The sequence below is a fragment of the Podarcis vaucheri genome (assembly GCF_965113315.1).
Source record: "Podarcis vaucheri genome assembly, chromosome: 8".
In the NCBI taxonomy this organism is placed as follows: Eukaryota; Metazoa; Chordata; class Lepidosauria; order Squamata; family Lacertidae; genus Podarcis; species Podarcis vaucheri.
The window spans coordinates 5078073-5097740 of record NC_138766.1 but is presented as its reverse complement, the minus strand read 5'-3'; the positions used below and the strand labels follow the sequence as shown (position 1 = coordinate 5097740).

At 45.8% G+C, this 19668-nt stretch overlaps 1 protein-coding gene across 7 annotated transcripts in view; it reads left to right on the top strand.

Moving 5' to 3' along the window:
* The window catches only part of KIAA0232, a 55996-nt gene that overhangs the window by 14433 nt on the left and 21895 nt on the right, over nt 1-19668 (top strand). For 4 of the 7 annotated variants that reach the window (XM_082234176.1, XM_082234173.1, XM_082234174.1 and 1 more), the window contains 2 exons: nt 1174-1683; nt 14999-15136. In XM_082234176.1, the coding sequence (XP_082090302.1) occupies nt 1453-1683; nt 14999-15136 (369 nt within the window). In that variant the 5' untranslated portion in view covers nt 1174-1452. Of the gene's footprint in view, nt 1-1173; nt 1684-2867; nt 2954-14998; nt 15137-19668 lie in introns of those variants that run through there. The other 3 variants (XM_082234178.1, XM_082234177.1, XM_082234179.1) reach the window with 2 other exon arrangements.

The window sequence follows — 19668 nt, the reverse complement described above, 5'->3', positions numbered from 1 at the left end:
CACTATTAAGGTAAGATGGGGAATATGCAAGAGAAATGATTTTGAGGAGCTATGGAAGGTATTTGTAGAATTTGTACTGTTAAAATGCAATGGGGTCAAACCATTGCAAGAGGTGTTGAAATTTTGGGAGGTTGGGTAGTTACAATGGATGGTCTCGGAGGTGGGGTGCACATTTTTATTGCTATTTATTTATTTATTTATTATTACCTTGTCAAAATAAAAAATAAAATTATATATAAAAAAGAATTGTAGAGTTGGAAGAGACCCTGCAGATTACGGTATCTATTCAGCCCCCTGCAGTGCAGGAATAGGCAGCTGTCCTGTATGGGGATAGAACCTGCGACCTTGGTATGATCAGCACCATGCTTTAACCAACTGAGCCATCGAAATGCGTGATATATTTCTTATTTTAATATTGTACTCTGGTGCCTTAAGTACTACAGGTGTTGCAAGGAACAAACCAGTCCTTTGAATTCAATGTACTGCAGAATTCTCCATGTAAATATTTTATTATTGCCCACTTATGATTGCCCAAGTATTTCCAGAAGCAAGTTAATAATAAAAATTTTAACAAAACTGAATAGCAGGAAAAACCATAATTACCAAAACAGATATGCTAATTTAATAATGTATGGCAAGCTTGGCTCTTGTGGGATTGGAATCCTGTAAAAGGGAAGGTTAAAAATGAATTACAAAATCACTCAAAGTTTGTTGTTGTTGTTTAGTCGTTTAGTCGTGTCCAACTCTTCGTGACCCCATGGACCAGAGCACGCCAGGCTCAAAGTTTACCACTCAAAAGTTTACCACTCCTTTTTTAGAGCAGGAAAGTAGTGCTCAGAGGTTGAGTAAGTTTTACAGGTGGATCACATGTCAAAATATTTAATTGCCCCTGAGCAAAGAATTGCTTTTATCAAGCTCAAAGGAAGATTTGCCTAGAGCAAGGGAAAGGGAGACAAGGTTCCCCTTTCTCAGCTGAAAGTGCTCCCCAAAACTTTCTCTTTTTAGTTTTCAAGCCTATAATGTTCACTTCAGTTCAGTTCCTTTTTATAACAAGCCTTTGTTTTTTTCACAAGTATACATTTCTGTTCCCTTTATACATTCATGTATTTTGCTTAAATTGTGATTTTTTTTTCTTCATGTGCATCACAGCCTCTTTTTTCCTCTTATTTATAGGTCCTGCTGGGGATTTACATCTGGCGTCAATGTGAAATTAAGGTAGAAAAATGCACATAAACATGTGTTTCCTGTTAAGATTTAGTGTACTCAGTGGTTATGCCTGAAGAGTGGGTCTTGTCTTTAGACTGATAACTGCCAGGAAATATAAATGATTATCCTAGAAGTCAAGCTTCTCTCCTCCTTGCTGGAGTGAAAAAAATAACCATCTCCAGGTTCCTACGGAATATCATCTACAGAAAATGCATCACGTTCTAAGGATGACAGTCACCTAGATTCATGCACCCAATCTATACAGTTGTTGTGGATGGTTTGCCATCTGAAAGCTCCTCAAGCTCCTGTCTGGGCTCTGTACCTGTTTCTGAAATGTCTCTGCTTCATGCTTTGGGCCCCGTGCAGACCTGGCTGGGACAAGAGCTAGAAAAATGTGGCATTGATGCCATGATTTATACTCGCTATGTCCTCAGTCTTCTACTGCATGATAGTTATGACTACGACCTGCAGGAACAGGTATTTGCATATTTTGGATATTGTTTGAGTGAAAAACGAATACATGTTTTCATTGTGTGACACGTGTTTGAAATTCTAAATGTGTTAACTGATTTCGGATTCCCATTTGAATAGCAAATATTGGGTACAGAGTGGTTACACTAGACTTGAGGGTTGATTGACTGGCAACCCAAATCTTACAGATGGAGGAGGGATAAGAAAGGGCAGATTTTAACAATTCTGAACAACCTTTTTTGTAACCAAGGCTGTCCCTGATCTGGAACCACATATCCCTGTCTCTGTAGTAGCAGAGGTGCTTCTCAAGCTCTCCCCACCTTGATTGCATAGGCACATTACAAATGCACCCCCCCCCCAAAAAAAAAAAATCTGCAAAGGGTGGATCATCTGCTTAAGTCCTAATTGATAGATGAAGCTTTGGGCATCAGCCTTTAGGTGCTGTCTAAAAAGGCTGGAGCTTGTTTGTTTTTTACTCAAATCCTTGTTGCCTAGTCCCTTCCTTAATTTGCTTATGTGTCCCAATTCGCTTCCCCTTTTTTCTTTTCATATTTATTATTTTCAAATTTAGACATTAAGCCATGTTTAAACTTTCTTAGTTGCTGTTTGGCATGAGGTGTTCATTGAATTTGTGGGGTTAGAACTGTCCAGAGAAGGCTCATTGTTACTTGCAGCTTTAATTTGCCGCTTTTTGAAAATTGACTCGTATATTCCTTGAACCCATTACTTGGCAGTCAGTGGAAGAATATAGGAGAGGTCCATGTGTCTATCTACATAACCCAATTGCATGTACAAACTTAAACTTGTTCTGCAACTTGAAAAAGGAGAACTTACAAGGGCATTACATGAGCAATGGTTATGATGGAAAGGAAGAGGGCACACCCTGGGCAGCAGGATTTAAATGCTCCTGCAATGGCACCAGCAAATGCAGCAGGTATAGCAGGCAGACATTACTAACATGGCAGTCAGTTGGTGCAGGCCATACTGTTCCGAAATAGAACTTTTACCTGTTTGGCCAGGATTGTGCCAGTCTATTTACCAGAAAAGAGGCCCTGGATAACAGCTTGGCTGGTAGTTGTTTTGGCACAATCCGTATGCCGTACTTTCCTCATGCCTTTTATTTGTTCCTTAAGACTGGTGCTGTATGTTGCTAGCCTCAAGTAAAATGTTGGCACTGTTTTACCAAATAGATCACAATTTCTTCCTTCATCTGTGGTGTGGGAGATACCAGCAGTGGCAGCAAATGGACACTTGAGAGGCCAGAGCCAGAATGTAGGCAAGTGTGGCATATTCAGTATGGGAGTAATAGTCGCCTACGTTAGTAGTTATTTTGTGTGTGTGTGTGTGTGAATGAATGAATTATAATGCATTTTGAAAATGTGATTTATAAATGGTCTCCAGTTAGATGATGAGAATCTGGCTGGTTGTCCGTTTTCTACCTGAACAAAGCATAAATCTTAAGAGGTTTGCACACAGGAGTATGAACCACAAGGTTCCCCTATTGGTCTAGGAGCTGGCACCTAGTCTCTCAACTCTGCAAGCTTGTATTTGCAGAACCTGGTGCTCAAAAGTAATATAGGTCTCCTACAGTGGAGCTTAATAACATTAAAGGAAAACAAAAGTTAGGGCCATTGCCGTGACCTCTGAGCTAGGACTTGTGTTGCTTTGCTCGGGACCAACATGGCAAAGTTGACAGACAAAGCTGCTTGAGGAACACTTTTTCCAGCCTCGTCTCCATGCCTCTGCGTCCCCTGTATTGCACCTGGATAGCATAAACACTCCTGTAGAGTTGAGAGAGACTGAACACTAACAACTAGACCCCCATCCAGTCTCACTCTTGCGTGCAAACCTCTTAAGACCTATGGTTTGTTAAGGTATCCACTTTCTTTCACTTGGTTAAAACTTTCTCAAAACTATTAAATTGTTTTTATCATCTGTTGCTATTTTACTGATTTTTGTTTGTCAAAAAAATCTATTTTAATATGTTTATGCTATACTGTTTTTGTAGTATATTTCAAAACCAAACGTAACAGGTTTCCAGAGTGGGAAAGATGTTGCGGGACTAAAACTTGCATTTTGCCTGACTGTTGGCCAGTTCTTTTTAATTATAGTTTTCTTACCACAATTTGCAAAAAACAGCGAGAAAAACAATAATATACTGGAAAGCCATTCTAAGTTCCTTATTTAAAACAAATTAAATTTCTCCATTGATCAAATATATTTCTGTTTATTAAATCCTTGTGTAATCCTTGTAGAATCATAGAATTGTAGTGTTGGAAGGAACCCCAAGGGTCATCTAGTCCAGCCCCCTGCAGTGCAGGCATCTCAACTAGATCATGCATTTCAGATGACCATACAACCTCTGCTTAAAAACCTCCAAGGAAAGAGAGTCCACCACCTCTCATAGGAGTCTGTTCCACTGTCAAACAGCTCTTACAGCCAGAAAGCTTTTCCTGTTTTTAGTCAGAATCTCCTTTCTTGTAACTTGAATCCATTGGAGAAAACAAGCTTGCTTCATTCTCTGTGTGATAGCCCTATATATATTTGAAGATGGCTATAATATAATATGGGGACACGGGTGGCGCTGTGGTCTAAACCACTGAGCCTCTTGGGCTTGCTGATCAGAAGGTTGGCAGTTCGAATCCCCGCGATGGGGTGAGCTCCCGTTGCTCTGTCCCAGCTCCTGCCAACGTAAAAGTTCAAAAGCACGTCAAAGTGCAAGTAGATAAATAGGTACTGCTCTGGTGGGAAGGTAAATGGCATTTCCGTGCACTGCTCTGGTTCGCCAGAAGTGGCTTGGTCATACTGGCCACATGACCCGGAAGCTGCCTGCAGACCAATGCCGGCTCCCTTGGCCTATAGAGCAAGATGAGCACTGCAACCCCAGAGTCGTCTGCGACTGGACCTAACCATCAGGGGTCCTTTACCTTTTTACAGATTATGAAGTAACACTTCTGAGAATGTTAGTGCTGATGTGAAAGCAACCAGCAATTCCTCAAGCAATAGTCTAAATGCCACCCTGATAACACTGGGATTGCCCTTCTTCCCATTCCTCTAGAAACATTTTTGTCCATGGCAAAGCTGCTTCTAGTGGCAGATAGCCACAATTTTTTCATCCCAGAATATAATTGGGTATCCTAATCTAGCATCATTCCATGGGGATATCTGGGGAGAAAATATGGCAGCTACCAATGGAGTCCTTGCTGGCAGAGTTGGAGTGTAGAGGTCCCGGTAGGGATGTAAGTGGGAACAAGGGTAGAATGGAAGACTCAGGGAAGTTTGTAAAACTAAAGATGTGGTAGATACATGTGTGTGTATGTTGTGAAAAGAGATGGGATTGCAGTGTAGTAAATGGAGAAGGGGTATCATGTATTTTGAGCAATAAGAGGGGCAAATCTCTTCCACTTTGAAGTTTTTGATAGAGGGCTAATATGTGACCAGAAGGTTCAGAGAGAAGCCTGCAACTATTTGGACTAGAGTGAAGACGATAGGATGATTTTTTGCTTTGCATTATGTAGAGAGAAGCACTTTAACACAAATAGAATCTTCTGCTTTTTGTTCATCATGTTTAGTGATCAAAGATGAGGCTTATGCCTGTTTAACAGGGTGAATGTTGATGCCAGTGGATACAGACAGCAATTTTGGATGTAAGACGATCGTGTTCTTGTATACAAAGTTTGAGATGGCAGTTAGATGTAAGTAAGTAAAAAGATAGCAGTTAGTAAAAAAAAAACACAGATGGGCAGTCATATGTGGAATGGGATGGAAGAAGGATCATAGATAGAAAGGAAGAGCTGTGTGCCATCATCATATAGATAACCTCATAGAACTGAGTTGGAAGGGACCACGAGAGCCATCTAGTTCAAACCCTTGCAATGCATGAACCTTTTACCCAAGATGGGAATTGAACCCATGACCCTGAGATTAAGAGTCCCTGAAAAGCCATAAAATTTGAAGGTATTCATAGACTGTGTCAAGAGAAACTTCCTCCCGCAGGGAAGACTTCGATCAAGCAATCCCTTGAGGAGAGCCAGCTGAGAACAATATGTTAAAAAAAAAAAAAGGAATGAAGGAAGTTGCAGTGAAGAAAGTGGTTGATGGTATAGAAGACAGCAGAGAAGTTGAGGAGTATACATACAGTGTACCATATCAGTGGAGAGCAGCCAGAAGTTGAGACAACTGTTCAGAGGGAAGGAGGGAAATTAGACAGTAGGTAGAGGAGCAGAATGAGACAGAAGAGGGTATGGCAGCTAGTGGTGTGTATGAATGTGGTGAGGGAGGAACTTAAGTAGACTGAAATGTTGGTGTGGAAGATAATGTCAGAGGGGATGACAACCTTTGATATGCTGTGATGTGCATACAAAGTGCATTGAGGCAGAAATTGTTCATATGTTCCATGACATGGAGGAGGGAGAAAGGTTGTTTTCTGCTGCTCCGGAGAAGCGGACACGGAGCAATGGATCCAAACTACAAGAAAGAAGATTCCACCTAAACATTAGGAAGAACTTCCTGACAGTGAGAGCTGTTCGACAGTGGAATTTGCTGCCAAGGAGTGTGGTGGAGTCTCCTACTTTGGAGGTCTTTAAGCAGAGGCTTGACAACCATATGTCAGGAGTGCTCTGATGGTGTTTCCTGCTTGGCAGGGGGTTGGACTCGATGGCCCTTGTGGTCTCTTCCAACTCTATGATTCTATGATTCTATGATTCTATGATTCTATGATTCTATGATTCTATGACTTTGATGCTGCTGTTGATGAGTACAGATTATAAATGTGTCCAGCACTTATGTGAATCAAAGTATTTTCAGATGAGTTTCAGCTGTTGGGGTGTAGACAAGATTCTTTGGACAAGGGCGACCAGTTTATTGTACGTTTGATCTTTCCCCCTTGTTTTATATCAAGGAGGGAGGGATTGGCCAGCTAGGTAAAAGACGAGACGAATGCCTCACTTTGTGGAGGAGTGCTTCTGTCTTTGAAGGAAGTAACTATAAAGCTTCACCTAAAGAAGCTTTTGTGGATCAAGAAGTTAACAACCACCAGCCAATTGCTAGTACAATGGTACCTTGGGTTACAGACGCTTCAGGTTACAGACTCCACTAACTCAGAAATAGTACCTTGGGGTAAGAACTTTGCTTCAGGATGAGAACAGAAATCGCACGACGGCAGCGGGAGGCCCCATTAGCTAAAGTGGTACCTCAGGTTAAGAACAGTTTCAGGTTAAGAACAGACCTCCAGAACGAATTAAGTTCTTAACCCGAGGTACCACTGTATTCCCTTCCTGAGCAAGGTCGTTATGGAGTTCCAGATACTCTTGGATGAGACTGGTGACCTGAAATCTGATTGAAATGAATTCAGATATAGTTTTGGCACAAATACCACTTGCTTTGTCTTGATGGATGACTAATGCTGAGAAACAAACAAGGAGGGTGTGTGACCATGCTTATTCTCCTGTACCTCTGAGCCACTTTCGGTACAGTCATATCTTGGTTATCGAACGCCTTCGTACTCGGATGTTTTGGCTCCTGAACGCCGCAAACCCAGAAGTTAATGTTCCGGTTTGCGAATATTTTTCGGGAGCCAAATGTCCAACGTTGCTTCTATGGCTTCCAATTGAGTGCAGGAAGTTCCTGCATTTCAGGAGTCAAACGGACTCCCGGAACGGATTATGTTCGCCAACCAAGGTACAACTGTACAGTTAAACATAGTATCCTTCTGAAAGCCTGTTTGTTCTGGGAATTGTGGGCAATGTATTATGGTGGTTCCATTCTTCCCTGGGTGGTCAATTCTAAGCAGTGGTGCTAGGGAAGTACTGTTAACCTCCATGGCCTCTATGCTGTGGAGATCCACTGGGTTCTACCTACTGGGGTGGGAAAGCTGAAAAACAAATTACATCTGGCAACCAATGTGCTGCTTTGGTTTCAGATAGTAAGTACATGGGTAAACGAGTCTAAGAAGCCCAGGACACAAATGTTCATGACCCTCTAGCAGGTAAGGTGGCTCATTTGCCAGAAGTAATGTATTTTGCATTAGCTCTCAAAACTTATATTCAATTTTGACCAAACTAAGCCTCCTAAGGGGACGCAGGTGACGCTGTGGGTAAAACCTCAGCGCCTAGGACTTGCCGATCGCATGGTCGGCGGTTCAAATCCCCGCAGCGGGGTGCGCTCCCATCGTTCGGTCCCAGTGCCTGCCAACCTAGCAGTTCGAAAGCACCTCCGGGTGCAAGTAGATAAATAGGGACCGCTTACTAGCGGGAAGGTAAACAGCGTTTCCGTGTGCGGCTCTGGCTCGCCAGATGCAGCTTGTCATGCTGGCTATGTGACCCGGAAGTGTCTTCGGACAGCGCTGGCCCCCAGCCTCTTAAGTGAGATGGGCGCACAACCCCAGAGTCGGACACGACTGGCCCGTACGGGCAGGGGTACCTTTACCTTTTAAGCCTCCTAAAGCAAAACAGACATCAGGATTACCCCCCCCCCCATAGTAGAATTGTAGAGTTGGAAGGGACCTCAAGGATCATCAAGCCCATGCCCTGCAAATACAGTGGTACCTCGGGCTAAGTACTTAATTCATTCCAGAGGTCCGTTCTTAACCTGAAACTGTTCTTAACCTGAAGCACCACTTTAGCTAATGGGGCCTCCTGCCGCCGCCGCGCCACTGGAGCCCAATTTCTGTTCTCATCCTGAAGCAAAGTTCTTAACCTGAAGCACTATTTCTGGGTTAGCGGAGTCTGTAACCTGATGCGTATGTAACCTGAAGTGTATGTAACCCAAGGTACCACTGTGTGACTATAAAATCTTCATCACCCTCTTACTCAGTTTAACAGCATCAAAGATGAACAAAAAGCTCACTAAGTTTTCCTGGACGCTCATTTTACACCATTCTCTTGGCTAGCAACTGGAACAACTGTTGCTTGTTTTCATTAACACGTAGGAATTGCTTAAATTGCATTGGAATTGTAGTTTTTGACTTGAATACTGATGTCACTTCCTCTTGATTCTCAAGTATCTGCCTTCACACTGTTACTAGAGTATCTATCAAACACCATATCTAGTCGTGAAATATCCTTCAGTTGATTATTGAAATATGATTTAAAAACACTTTCATAGTATTCTGAAAATGTTTTGACATTGCCCAGATTACGTTTGTGGATTGCAGCTGCTCCATCAAATATTTTAACTATTACATTTGGTTTGCTGTGATTAAAGGTGTCATCACATTTTGATTGAATACAGTCTATAATTTCAGACTTGTTGGTTGGTTTTCGGAGTTTTTCATCATCTGAAATGGAGGGTGGGTACAATTGCTTTTCATAGGAAAAGAAAGCATCAATGTCACCATCCCGTACTTCAGATATGGCATATGCTCTGCAGAACCAGTTAGAGTCTTTTCGCAAGTTAGTAATCTTGGACTTTGTTTTACTGGTGCTTTTTGTTCTATTAAAAATGTGAAGGTTGCTCCTTGGAATAACTTCATGAATTGTACTTTGAACTTGATCAAGACGAGGCATGACATATTCTTCACACTTTTTCAGTCCTATTGTAAATGCCTCTCTAACACACTTGACAACTTCGACACTTAGAATTACTTTTGAGCCCCTAATTGTCACCAAATTAGTTTCTTCAAATGGATTTCCTTGTTCAGTTAAGATGTTGATCATTTCTTTGACATGGACTTAAGAACCTTTTCTCAAATCATCCCTGACCACTGGTCCTGCTAGCTAGGGATCATGGGAGTTATAGGCCAAAAACATCTGGAGGGCTGAGTTTGAGGCAGTCTGGGTTAGCATGCACATGTGCGCGCGCACGCGCACACACACACACACACACACACATACATACATCATAGAATAGCAGGGCAGTGTATAGTGAGAAAAAACAACACTCCATTAAAAAGAGTACACAATAATCATTATGGTGTTTTAAACAGCTGCATAAAAAGTCTTCAAGGCTTTAAAGGGTGGAAGAGTGTTCTGCAGTATGTGACTGGCAACACTAAATGCCCACATTCTAGCTGAGGACAGTCAGACCTCGGTAACATGAGAATGACTAGCAGTGCATCTATAGATCACAGTGATCCAGCTGGGGTATAAACGCTCAGCTGCTTATGGTGTTGTGAACCCAAGTTGTTCAGGGATTTGTATATCAACACCAAGTGCCTTGAATCTGGCCCAGTAGCATTTGGGCAGCAGTGCAAATGTTGACTGCCTTCCTCCATCAGCATTCTGCAATAGCTGGAATTTTTAGACCAGGCCCAAGAACATAGAGCACATTGCAGCAATCTAGTCCTGAGGTTAAATAACATTGGGGACAAAATTGTGCCATGTAGAACCCCACAGCACAAGTTGCAGGTAGAACATTTGAAAACTGAAGTATGGTACCAATATTTTTATTGTCAACGCCAAATTAAAAATGTATTAACAATTTCTGCTAAAAATGAGATATTAACAATGTGTCACTTATGTGAATTGCATATTAATTCATACTTAGCAAAATAATAACAAAAAATGGTTGTCAACACACACACCCCACTAATGACTAGACATTCTGTTTTGGTGCCCACAGCCCAGGTCCCAAAAGCCATTTGACTCCTGGCTTTTCTATACCAGTTTCTAACGCTGGTGCCAGGGGGTCAAAGAGCATTCCTTCAGTGTTTATTTCTGGATTTGACTGCACAAATAGGAATGGAAAAACTGTAATACAGTGCCACCAGTTCCAGTCCCACACAATGAATCTGGGAGGTTACTATTGTCATTGGTATCAAAGTTCATAAGAGTAACAGGGCCACACTCCCCTGGCCCTCTATGAATAACAAGGCTAATAGGAAACCTGGCCTATATCCAGTCTGAGGTGGATCCAGATAATCATTGTCATTTAGGAATGCTAGAATTGCTCCATAACCACCATCTTCACCATGTTTCTCAGAAATAAGGGTATTGTGTCCACTGTGGGCTTTTAAAGGGGTAGCTGCCTATTTAAGGGCGGCTGGGACCTCCCCCTCACGCAGTGATGTGTTCACAACACCCTAGACCCACCCAGCCACCCCACTGTGGTTAGCTGTAGCCAGCCAGAAAGGGCAAATGTCCAGAGGGCGCATGCTTGGCTCTGTTTCTTCAAGTATCTGTCCACATCTTCAGGCCACATCAACTGGAAATGCTCCCATAACAATGGGCCAGACGCTGCCTTGGAACGCTGATTGGATTTGCTATAATAATAACATCCATGTCACTATGAAGTTTAGAGATTTTGTCCTTGAAGTATAGAATCACAGAATTGTACAGTTGGAAGGGACCAGAAGGGTCATTTAGTCAAACCCCCTGCATTGCAGGAATGTTTTGGTTAACATTGGGCACGGACCCATGACCTGAGATTAAGAGTCTCATGCTCTATTGACTAAGCTACATATATCAGGGATAAAGTGCCTTGCAAGCTAGTAGCTGCTAGTGACCATGTGTTCTAGGAGTCCGCCCCTTGAATTTGGGCTAACTAGTCTCTGGACTACATGGAACAACTCTCCCAGCTCACTTATCAAGGGTGTGATGGACATGGTGAATTGTGACTTTGCTGCCTTCACCGCCATGTGGTAAACACGACTACAGGTGTTCAGTCAACTTTGGAGCAAGATTTTAACCACTTGCAGTTAAGTATCCATTCATGTGATCTCCAGTACTAGAGAGGACCCTTGAGAGTGAATGTATTTACATTAGATTCATATAAGGTTCTAGAAATGTTGAATCAGTAACTGGGCCCACTAATAATAATAATAATAACAATAACAATAAATTTTTATTTATACCCCGCCCTCCCCAGCCAAGGCCGGGCTCAGAGCGGCTTACAAGCAATAATAAAAACAAGTTGAATGATTACAACTTAAAAACAAAATTAAAATGCAACATTAAAATATTGAAATATTAAAATATTAAAATTTAGCCTCATCGCAGGAGAAGGAAAAGGAAAAAAGAAAGAGAGGGAGGGAATCAAATGGGCTCCAAGCCAAAGGCCAGGCGGAACAACTCTGTCTTACAGGCCCTGCGGAAAGAAATCAGATCCTGCAGGGCCCTGGTCTCATGAGGCAGAGCATTCCACCAGGCCGGAGCCAGTGTTGAAAAGGCCCTGACTCTGGTTGAAGCTAATCTAACTTCCTTAGGGCCCGGGACCACTAGGGTGTTGCAATTTATGGACCTTGAGGCTCTCCGTGGGGCATACCGGGAGAGGCGGTCCTGTAGGTACGAGGGTCCTAGGCCGTGAAGGGCTTTAAAGGTCAAAAGCAGCACCTTAAATCTGACCCTGTACTTTACCGGGAGCCAGTACAGTTTGAAAAGCACTGGGTGAATATGCTCCCATGGCAGAGACCCCGTGAGGAGCCTCGCTGCAGCATTCTGTACCCGCTGGAGTTTCTGGGACTGCTTCAAGGGCAGCCCCGCGTAGAGCGAATTACAGTAGTCAAGCCTGGAGGTGACTGTCGCATGGATCACTGTGGCCAGGTTGGGGCGGGAAAGGTGAGGGACCAACTGTTTGATGCGGCGAAGGTGGGAAAATGTTACTTTGGCTGTTGCTGTAACTTGTGCCTCCATGGAAAGGGAGGCGTCAAGGATTACACCCAAACTCTTAACGGAAGGCAATGGCACTAATTGGACTGGATGACGGTCAATATACTGAAATTTGATTTTGATAAGACAAACAAGAGCTGTTGGTGGGTGGCTTGTCAGTACTGGTGGGCAGAGTTCAAACACTTTGAGTTGTACTTCCCATAAAGAAGCAGGTTTATCAGTTGGTGCTCTAGATCTAGCTTTGTTGCTGGAGGCACAAGAAGCCTCTGTGGCATGAGGTGCCATTTATCAGTTTGGATGGTGTGCCAGCTGCTGGGACAGAGCCTACTTTTAGTTATCTCTGCTTTGCTAGCCTAGAGATTAGACTACTGTAATGCATTATATGGGGACGCGGGTGGTGCTGTGGGTTAAACCACTGTGCCGCTTGGGCTTGTGATTGAAAGGTTGGCAGTTTGAATCCCCATGATGGGTTGAGCTCCCATTGCTTTGGTCCCAGCTCCTGACAACATAGCAGTTTGAAAGCACACAGTACAAGTAGATAAATAGGTACCGCTCCAGTGGGAAGGTAAACAGTGTTTCCATGCACTGCTCTGGTTTCACTAGAAGCGGCTTAGTCATGCTGGCCACATGACCTGGAAAAACTGTCTGCTTAAGCGGACAAACGCTGGCTCTCTTGGCCTTTAAAGCGAGATGAGCGCTGCAACCCCAGAGTCGTTTGTGACTGGACTTAATTGTCAGGGGTCCCTTTACCTTTACCTTAATGCATTATACGTTCGGTTGCGTTCTGAAGGCAATTGAAAAATTACATTTAGTGCAAAATCCAGCTGAGTGTGCCAACTGGGACCAGGCATTGGAGGCACTGATGGTACTGATCTCTGCACTAGCTCCTGTTTCTTTTTAATGCCCTTCACAGCTTACAGCCAGGGTATCTGATAGACCAGTGTTTCCCAACCTTTTTTGGGCAAAGGCACACTTGTTTCATGAAAAAAATCTCGAGGCACACCACCATGCCAGATGGGGAAAGGTCACTTTTTACTTATGTAAAAAAAAAAAAAAAATAGTAACAGCATAGAAGGTAATGGTTAGGCTATCCCTCTTCCAAATATGCTAGGTTTTTATTTGCAGGGACTGTTCTACATGGGAAGGGGAAAGGAAAGTTAATAGAAGGAAAGGTGGGTGGGAGAGAAAGAGAAAGAAAGAGGGAAGGAAGGGGGGAAGAGAAGTGGAAAGGAGGAAGACCGAGGCGGGGCAGAAGCGTCTGGAGAGTTGCTCCGAAGTTTGGGGGGCCGCGGGGGTGGGCGCGCGTCCCAGGAGGCGGAGGCCAGCCCGGGCTGGGAGCCGCGCCGCGGCCCGGGGGCGGAAGGCAGACCGCGGCTCCTAGGATGTGGAAAGGGGACGGCGGCGCAGGGGGAGGAGACCCGCACGGCTAGGGCAGTGCGCAGGGGGACGGGAGCGGGCCGGAGGCGGGTGAGGGGGGCCGCGATCCTGCGCGCCGTGAACATGGCCTCCTTCCCCGCGGGCCCCGCCAAGCCCCCCGGCCGGGGAGGGCGGCGCGCCCCCGCCGCCGGAGGAGAGCAGGAGGAGGAGGACGAAGGCGCTGCCGAGGAGGCGCGCCAACTTCTGCCAACTTCGGCGCCCGCCCCGTCGCCGCAGGCTCCTCCCGGCCGAGAGCCAGAGGACGGCGGCGGAGCAGGAGGAGGAGGATCGGGTTTGGCGACGGCTGCTGCGTCCTCTCCAAGCACGGGGCTGGCCTCCGCCGCGCCCGATCCTCCGCGCTCGCCGCGCTTCTCGGCGGAGCAGGTCTCGTGCGTGTGCGAGGCGCTGCTGCAGGCGGGCGACCCCAGCCGGCTGGGCCGCTTCCTGGGCTCGCTGCCGCCCGACGCCGAGGCGCCGTGCCTGGAGGCGCAGGCGGGCAAGAGCCTGGCCAAGGCGTGCGCGCTGCTGGCCTTCCAGTGCAGTGACTTCGCCGAGCTCTACCGCCTGGTGCAGAGCCGGCGATGGGATGTGGGAGGGAGGGAGCTCGCCGCCCCGCGTGTGCCTATGTGGGGCACGTTACAGCCCCGTGACGTCAGCACCACGCAGGCAGCCAGGCAGGCAGACGGCGAGAGCCCCGCGCTGGGCGGCCTCTCCTCGCTGCCGCCGCCCCACCTCTCGCCGCCCGACTCGCCCGCCTCCCTCCCACGGCACACCAGGCAACGTCTCACGGCACACTAGTGTGCCGCGGAACACCGGTTGGGAAACACTGTGATAGACCACCTGTCTCCTTTTGAGTCAACCTGTGTAGTTCATCTTTAGGGAACCTTCTTTTGGGTTCCTCTGTTTTCACAACTATGTCAAGTAGTGACCAGGCAATGGATTTCTCTGTGGTGGCAATCCAGTTCTGGAATACTTTCCTCAGTGAGGCTTTCGTCGTGCCTGCTTTTAGGTGCTTACACTCCAAGGCAATTTAGCGGAATAAGTGTTGCCTAAGTTTTTCTGCTGCTCTATCATGTGCTGTTGTAAGTGTTGCTGATGCATACATTATATTCTCTTGTGTTTTTAAATCTTTATTGTAAAGCTGTATTTGGAAAATTTAGTTGGTTGGATCTACTGTAATTAAAGCAAAGAGTCAGGAGGACAAGTAATGGGATCATGGAGCTCGTGTACAGAGTTATTGTGCTTCTGCTCCTCACCACGGTATTTGTTCCATCCTTGTACAAAAGTCTGAAGCGTCTTGCAAACAACATGGAGCCAAATACTGCTGTTAACTTTTATTCTTCGCTTTAATTTATTTTTAGGAGAATGACATCTTCCTGGGTTGGGAAAAAGGAGCTTACAAGAAATGGGGAAAGAGTAAGAAAAAATGCTCTGATCTAACACTAGAAGAAATGAAAAAACAGGCTGCTGTTCAGTGTCTTCGCTCTGCTTCTGATGAAGTAAGAATAAGCACCCTTGTTTAATTCTATGTAACTTCTCATTCTTAATGTGGTATTGGGGTGGATAAATTTTAGTTTTGTAATGTTGGTAAATTTCAGTTATAGAAAGCTTCCCTTCAAAATATCCTAGTTGAATATGAAATCTTAAGTTTAATCTTTTTTAAAAAAACAAGAAACTTCATTATTATTATTGTTGTTGTTATTGCCATTTTCATGCAAAACACACATACAAAACGCAGTAAGAATAATGAATGTAAAAATACAAATAGAAAAATGGAATGAAAATACAGAGGTGAGGGGAAAACTGGGAAACAACTGAGAGTGCAATGCTGTATATATTTATCACATATAAAAAGAAAAAGGTTGAGTCAAATTAGTTATCAATAAAGCCTCTCTACCTACCGTATTTTTCGGACTATTGGACGCACCGGTCCATAGGACGCACCTAGATTTGGGGGGGGGGGAAATAAAGGCAAAAAAAATTTATCCCCCCCCCCGCCAGGCGCGGGGCTGGGGCGGGGAAGCCCGAGCTTCCCCCTCCCCCAGAACGGGACCCAGAGCCATGCCGAAGCTGCGCGCAGCTTTGGCATCGCTCTGGGAACTTGCGGGGCTGGGGGAGGAGGAAGCCTTCCGCCAGCCTCCAAACCATGTCGGGAGACAGCGGGATGGCGCGCTGCGCCTCTCCCGCTGTCCCCCGAGTTTGCAGGGCTGGGCCAGCCTTCTAACCAAGTCGGGGGACAGCGGGAATGGCGCGCTGCCCCCTGCCGCTGTCTCCCGAGTTTGCGGGGCTGGCGACGGGGAGGAGCAGGCTTCTCCCCCCGCCAGCCTTCTAGACAAGTCGGGGGACAGCGGCAAAGGCGTGCTGCGCCTCTCCCGCTGTCCCCCGAATTTGCGGGGCTGGCGACGGGGAGGAGCAGGCTTCTCCCCCCACCAGCCTTCTAGACAAGTCGGGGGACAGCGGGAAGGGCGCGCTGCGCCTCTCCCGCTGTCCCCCGAGCTTGTGGGGCTGGCGGTGGCGCTCTCCTGAAGCCTGGAGGTTGTGGGGCTGGTGGGGGGGAGAAGCAGGCTTGCTTCTCCCTCCCCCAGCCTCCAGATCAGGTCGGGGAATAGCGGGATGGCGGAGCGCCGCCATCCCGCTTTTCCCCGACCTGATCTGGAGGTTGTGGGGCTGGGTGGGGGGAGAAGCAGGCTTGCTTCTCCCTCCCCCAGCCTCCAGATCAGGTCGGGGAATAGCGGGATGGCGGAGCGCCGCCATCCCGCTATTCCCCGACCTGATCTGGAGGTTGTGGGGATGGTGGGGGTGGGGAGAAGCAGGCTTGCTTCTCCCCCCGCCAGCCTCCACATCAGGTCGGGGAATAGCGGGGTGGCGGCTCTGCGCCTCCCCGCTGTCCCCAGCTTTTGGGTGCAGGGTGCTGCCCGCAAGCCTTGCGAGCCCGCGGGACATCCCGCCGGGCTTGCAAGACTTGGGATAGCTTCCTGAAGCCTGGAGAGCGAGAGGGGTCGGTGCGCACGGACCCCTCTCGCTCTCCAGGCTTCAGCAAAAGCCTGCATTCGCACCATAGGACGCACACACATTTCCCCTTCATTTTTGGAGGGGAAAAAGTGCGTCCTATAGTGCGAAAAATACGGTATTTATCTGTGGAGCAGGGGGTTTAGTGGGCTGTGTGGACAAGTTAACATAGGAGAAAAAGTGGTCTATTTTTGGTGAACAATTAATGACTCTCCATTTATAGAATCATAGAATCATAGAGTTGGAAGAGACCACAAGGGCCATCGAGTCCAACCCCCTGCCAAGCAGGAAACACCATCAGAGCACTCCTGACATATGGATGTCAAGCCTCTGCTTAAAGACCTCCAAAGTAGGAGACTCCACCACACTCCTTGGCAGCAAATTCCACTGTCGAACAGCTCTCACTGTCAGGAAGTTCTTCCTAATGTTTAGGTGGAATCTTCTTTCTTGTAGTTTGGATCCATTGCTCCGTGTCCGCTTCTCCGGAGCAGCAGAAAACAACCTTTCTCCCTCCTCCATGTGACATCCTTTTGTATATTTGAACATGGCTATCATATCACCCCTTAACCTCCTCTTCTCCAGGCTAAACATGCCCAGCTCCCTTAGCCGTTCCTCATAAGGCATCATTTCCAGGCCTTTGACCATTTTGGTTGCCCTCCTCTGGACACGTTCCAGTTTGTCAGTGTCCTTCTTGAATTGTGGTGCCCAGAACTGGACACAGTACTCCAGGTGTGGTCTGACCAGAGCAGAATACAGTGGCAGGATATATGTGTCAGGTGTTCTCCAATCTCCCAATGTCCCATACTTTTGCTGGCCACTCCTCTTGGAAAGGAGGTGAGTCAGATTTCCAGTGGGAGGCCACAGACACAAGAGATTTGTGCATAATGGGTGAATTGGTACCAGGCTCCAAGGATAAGAGTGATGGTGGAGATAGCTTCAAAAATTTGGGTCCAGAATCTCTGAACTATGCAGCGATCCCACCACATATGGAGCAGTGTTCCAATGTGACCACAACCCCGCCATCACAAATTAGAGTACCCTTTGCCAGTTCTAGGCAGGTGGAGTGGAGTCCAATGCCATCTTAACACTGTTTTCAGTGTGGCTTTCTGTATTCTTACAGAAATTGTTTTAAGTGGGGGTTTGGACTACATCGTTTCCCATACTTGTTGCTCTATCCAGAGACCCAGATCACTCTCCCATACTAATTGTAGCCCCTGAGAATGAACCATTAATAATGTGCACCATTTGCTTTAATTGAAAAACCTCATAGCATAGCCTAAGACATGGGAACCCGAGACCTCCTTGGGTCCTGGGATGATAAAGTCTGACAACTCTGCTACTCCAAGATTTCCAAGTCCCGTATTTCCTTGTGTGGTCTGGAAGAAGCAAGTTCCCTTTATTTATTTTTCTTCTAGATTAGCTTTGGTTCATGGCATCCCATAGGCTCGATATTTTAGTGTCCGGGATGGCATTTTATAGGAAATAAAACTTTAGCGCTTGATGAAGACTTTCTTTAGCCAATTTGTTGGTTAGTAGGAGAGAATCAAATGTCAGCGAAATGAAGTTGGGCTTAGAGAGTCCACTGCTATAGAGATAGAATTTGGGGCATCATCTGAGACTGGGATGATTCCTATATCTGTTTTTGTCACTTTATACCAGAGATCTACCAAATATCTTTGGATATGAAGGTACAGTCCAAATGGGCCATACATGTACGAGTGAAATGTAAATTCCCTGTCAGTGGGGTGACAGATCTGCCAGAGGTTGCATAAATTATTGGCATGCAAAAGTTTAGTGAAGGCTTCACCAGGCTTTAGGGAACTAAACTTTCTCAGACCCTAGTGAGGTATCTGTCTTTTGGGTCCGCTGTGGAGTCCTGAATAGTGAATGGGCATTTATTTATTTTTGCAATCATTATGGCCACACCCCTTGCTGAGGGCACAGGTTTGGTCACCTAACCATTTGCCCTTTAATAGCAGTGTAGTTGTAGCAATGTAGTTGTTTTGCTGTTTTTCTTTTGGTGTGTCTCTTGTATCAAAATTATATCTGGATAAAATTATATCCTTTTTCAGGAGCATTTCTACTCTGGAGCACCTCACAGCAGAGCCTAAACCTTTAGCATTTAATGAAATTACCTTTACAGTGGGTGGCGCTATAACCATAGTTGAGAACAAATGGTGCTTATCCAATATGTCGAAGGAGGAAGAAAGAACACAGTATGCTTGAGGGTTGATTGCACTGTACAATAAACTCTCAACAGGAGAGAAAAATAAGAACAGAAAACTTCAACTTTTAACATAGCAAACTGTTCCAGGTGCATCCAGCTATCTGTGGCTGGAATAGGGGAAGCTGTGGAGAGCATTATGCTAGCACACCAAGGAACAGAAGGGGGGCTGAGGCAGAGAAAGATCTTTTGCTCCACACCCTCTCCTCCTCTGGGAGTTAGTCATAATAAGCCTGATGGCTAAGTGCTTGGTTTAATCGTTTGTGCTTTACAAAGGCCTAAGAGCCATGGTGTGAACGAAGAGAGTCTGCTGCAGAGCTTTGCATTTTCTTTTTCTCTCTGTGCGTGAACTATGAGGAAGAGGAGGGGAGGTTAGTTCCACTCCTTGCAGCCACTTTGGGGATTGCAATTTTACGTTCATGGATAATATTTTGTAGAGGCAGTTTATCAGAGGCAGCAATGTGTTTGCCATTGACTTGCACCAACAACTTAAATTGGAACCCCCATCAGTAGGAAATCCCTGCAGCCTTCAGCTCAGTGGTGTGACCTCTGAATTATCTCTGTTGAGCCAGTTTCCTGGCATAAATCTGGAAATGCCCCTACACTGAATGAGTTGTATTTAAGTTCTGGATAGTTGTGTAGGGCATTTAAAATCAGAGTTTTAGTTTGGTAGCGTTCAAAGCAGACAACAATATCTCTTGGTCCCTCTGAGTTACTTGCTCTTAGTGCACCCACTCTGTGTCCCCTTTCAGTGTCATGGAGAGTGATGGGGGGTTATATATTCAAACTGTCTAACCA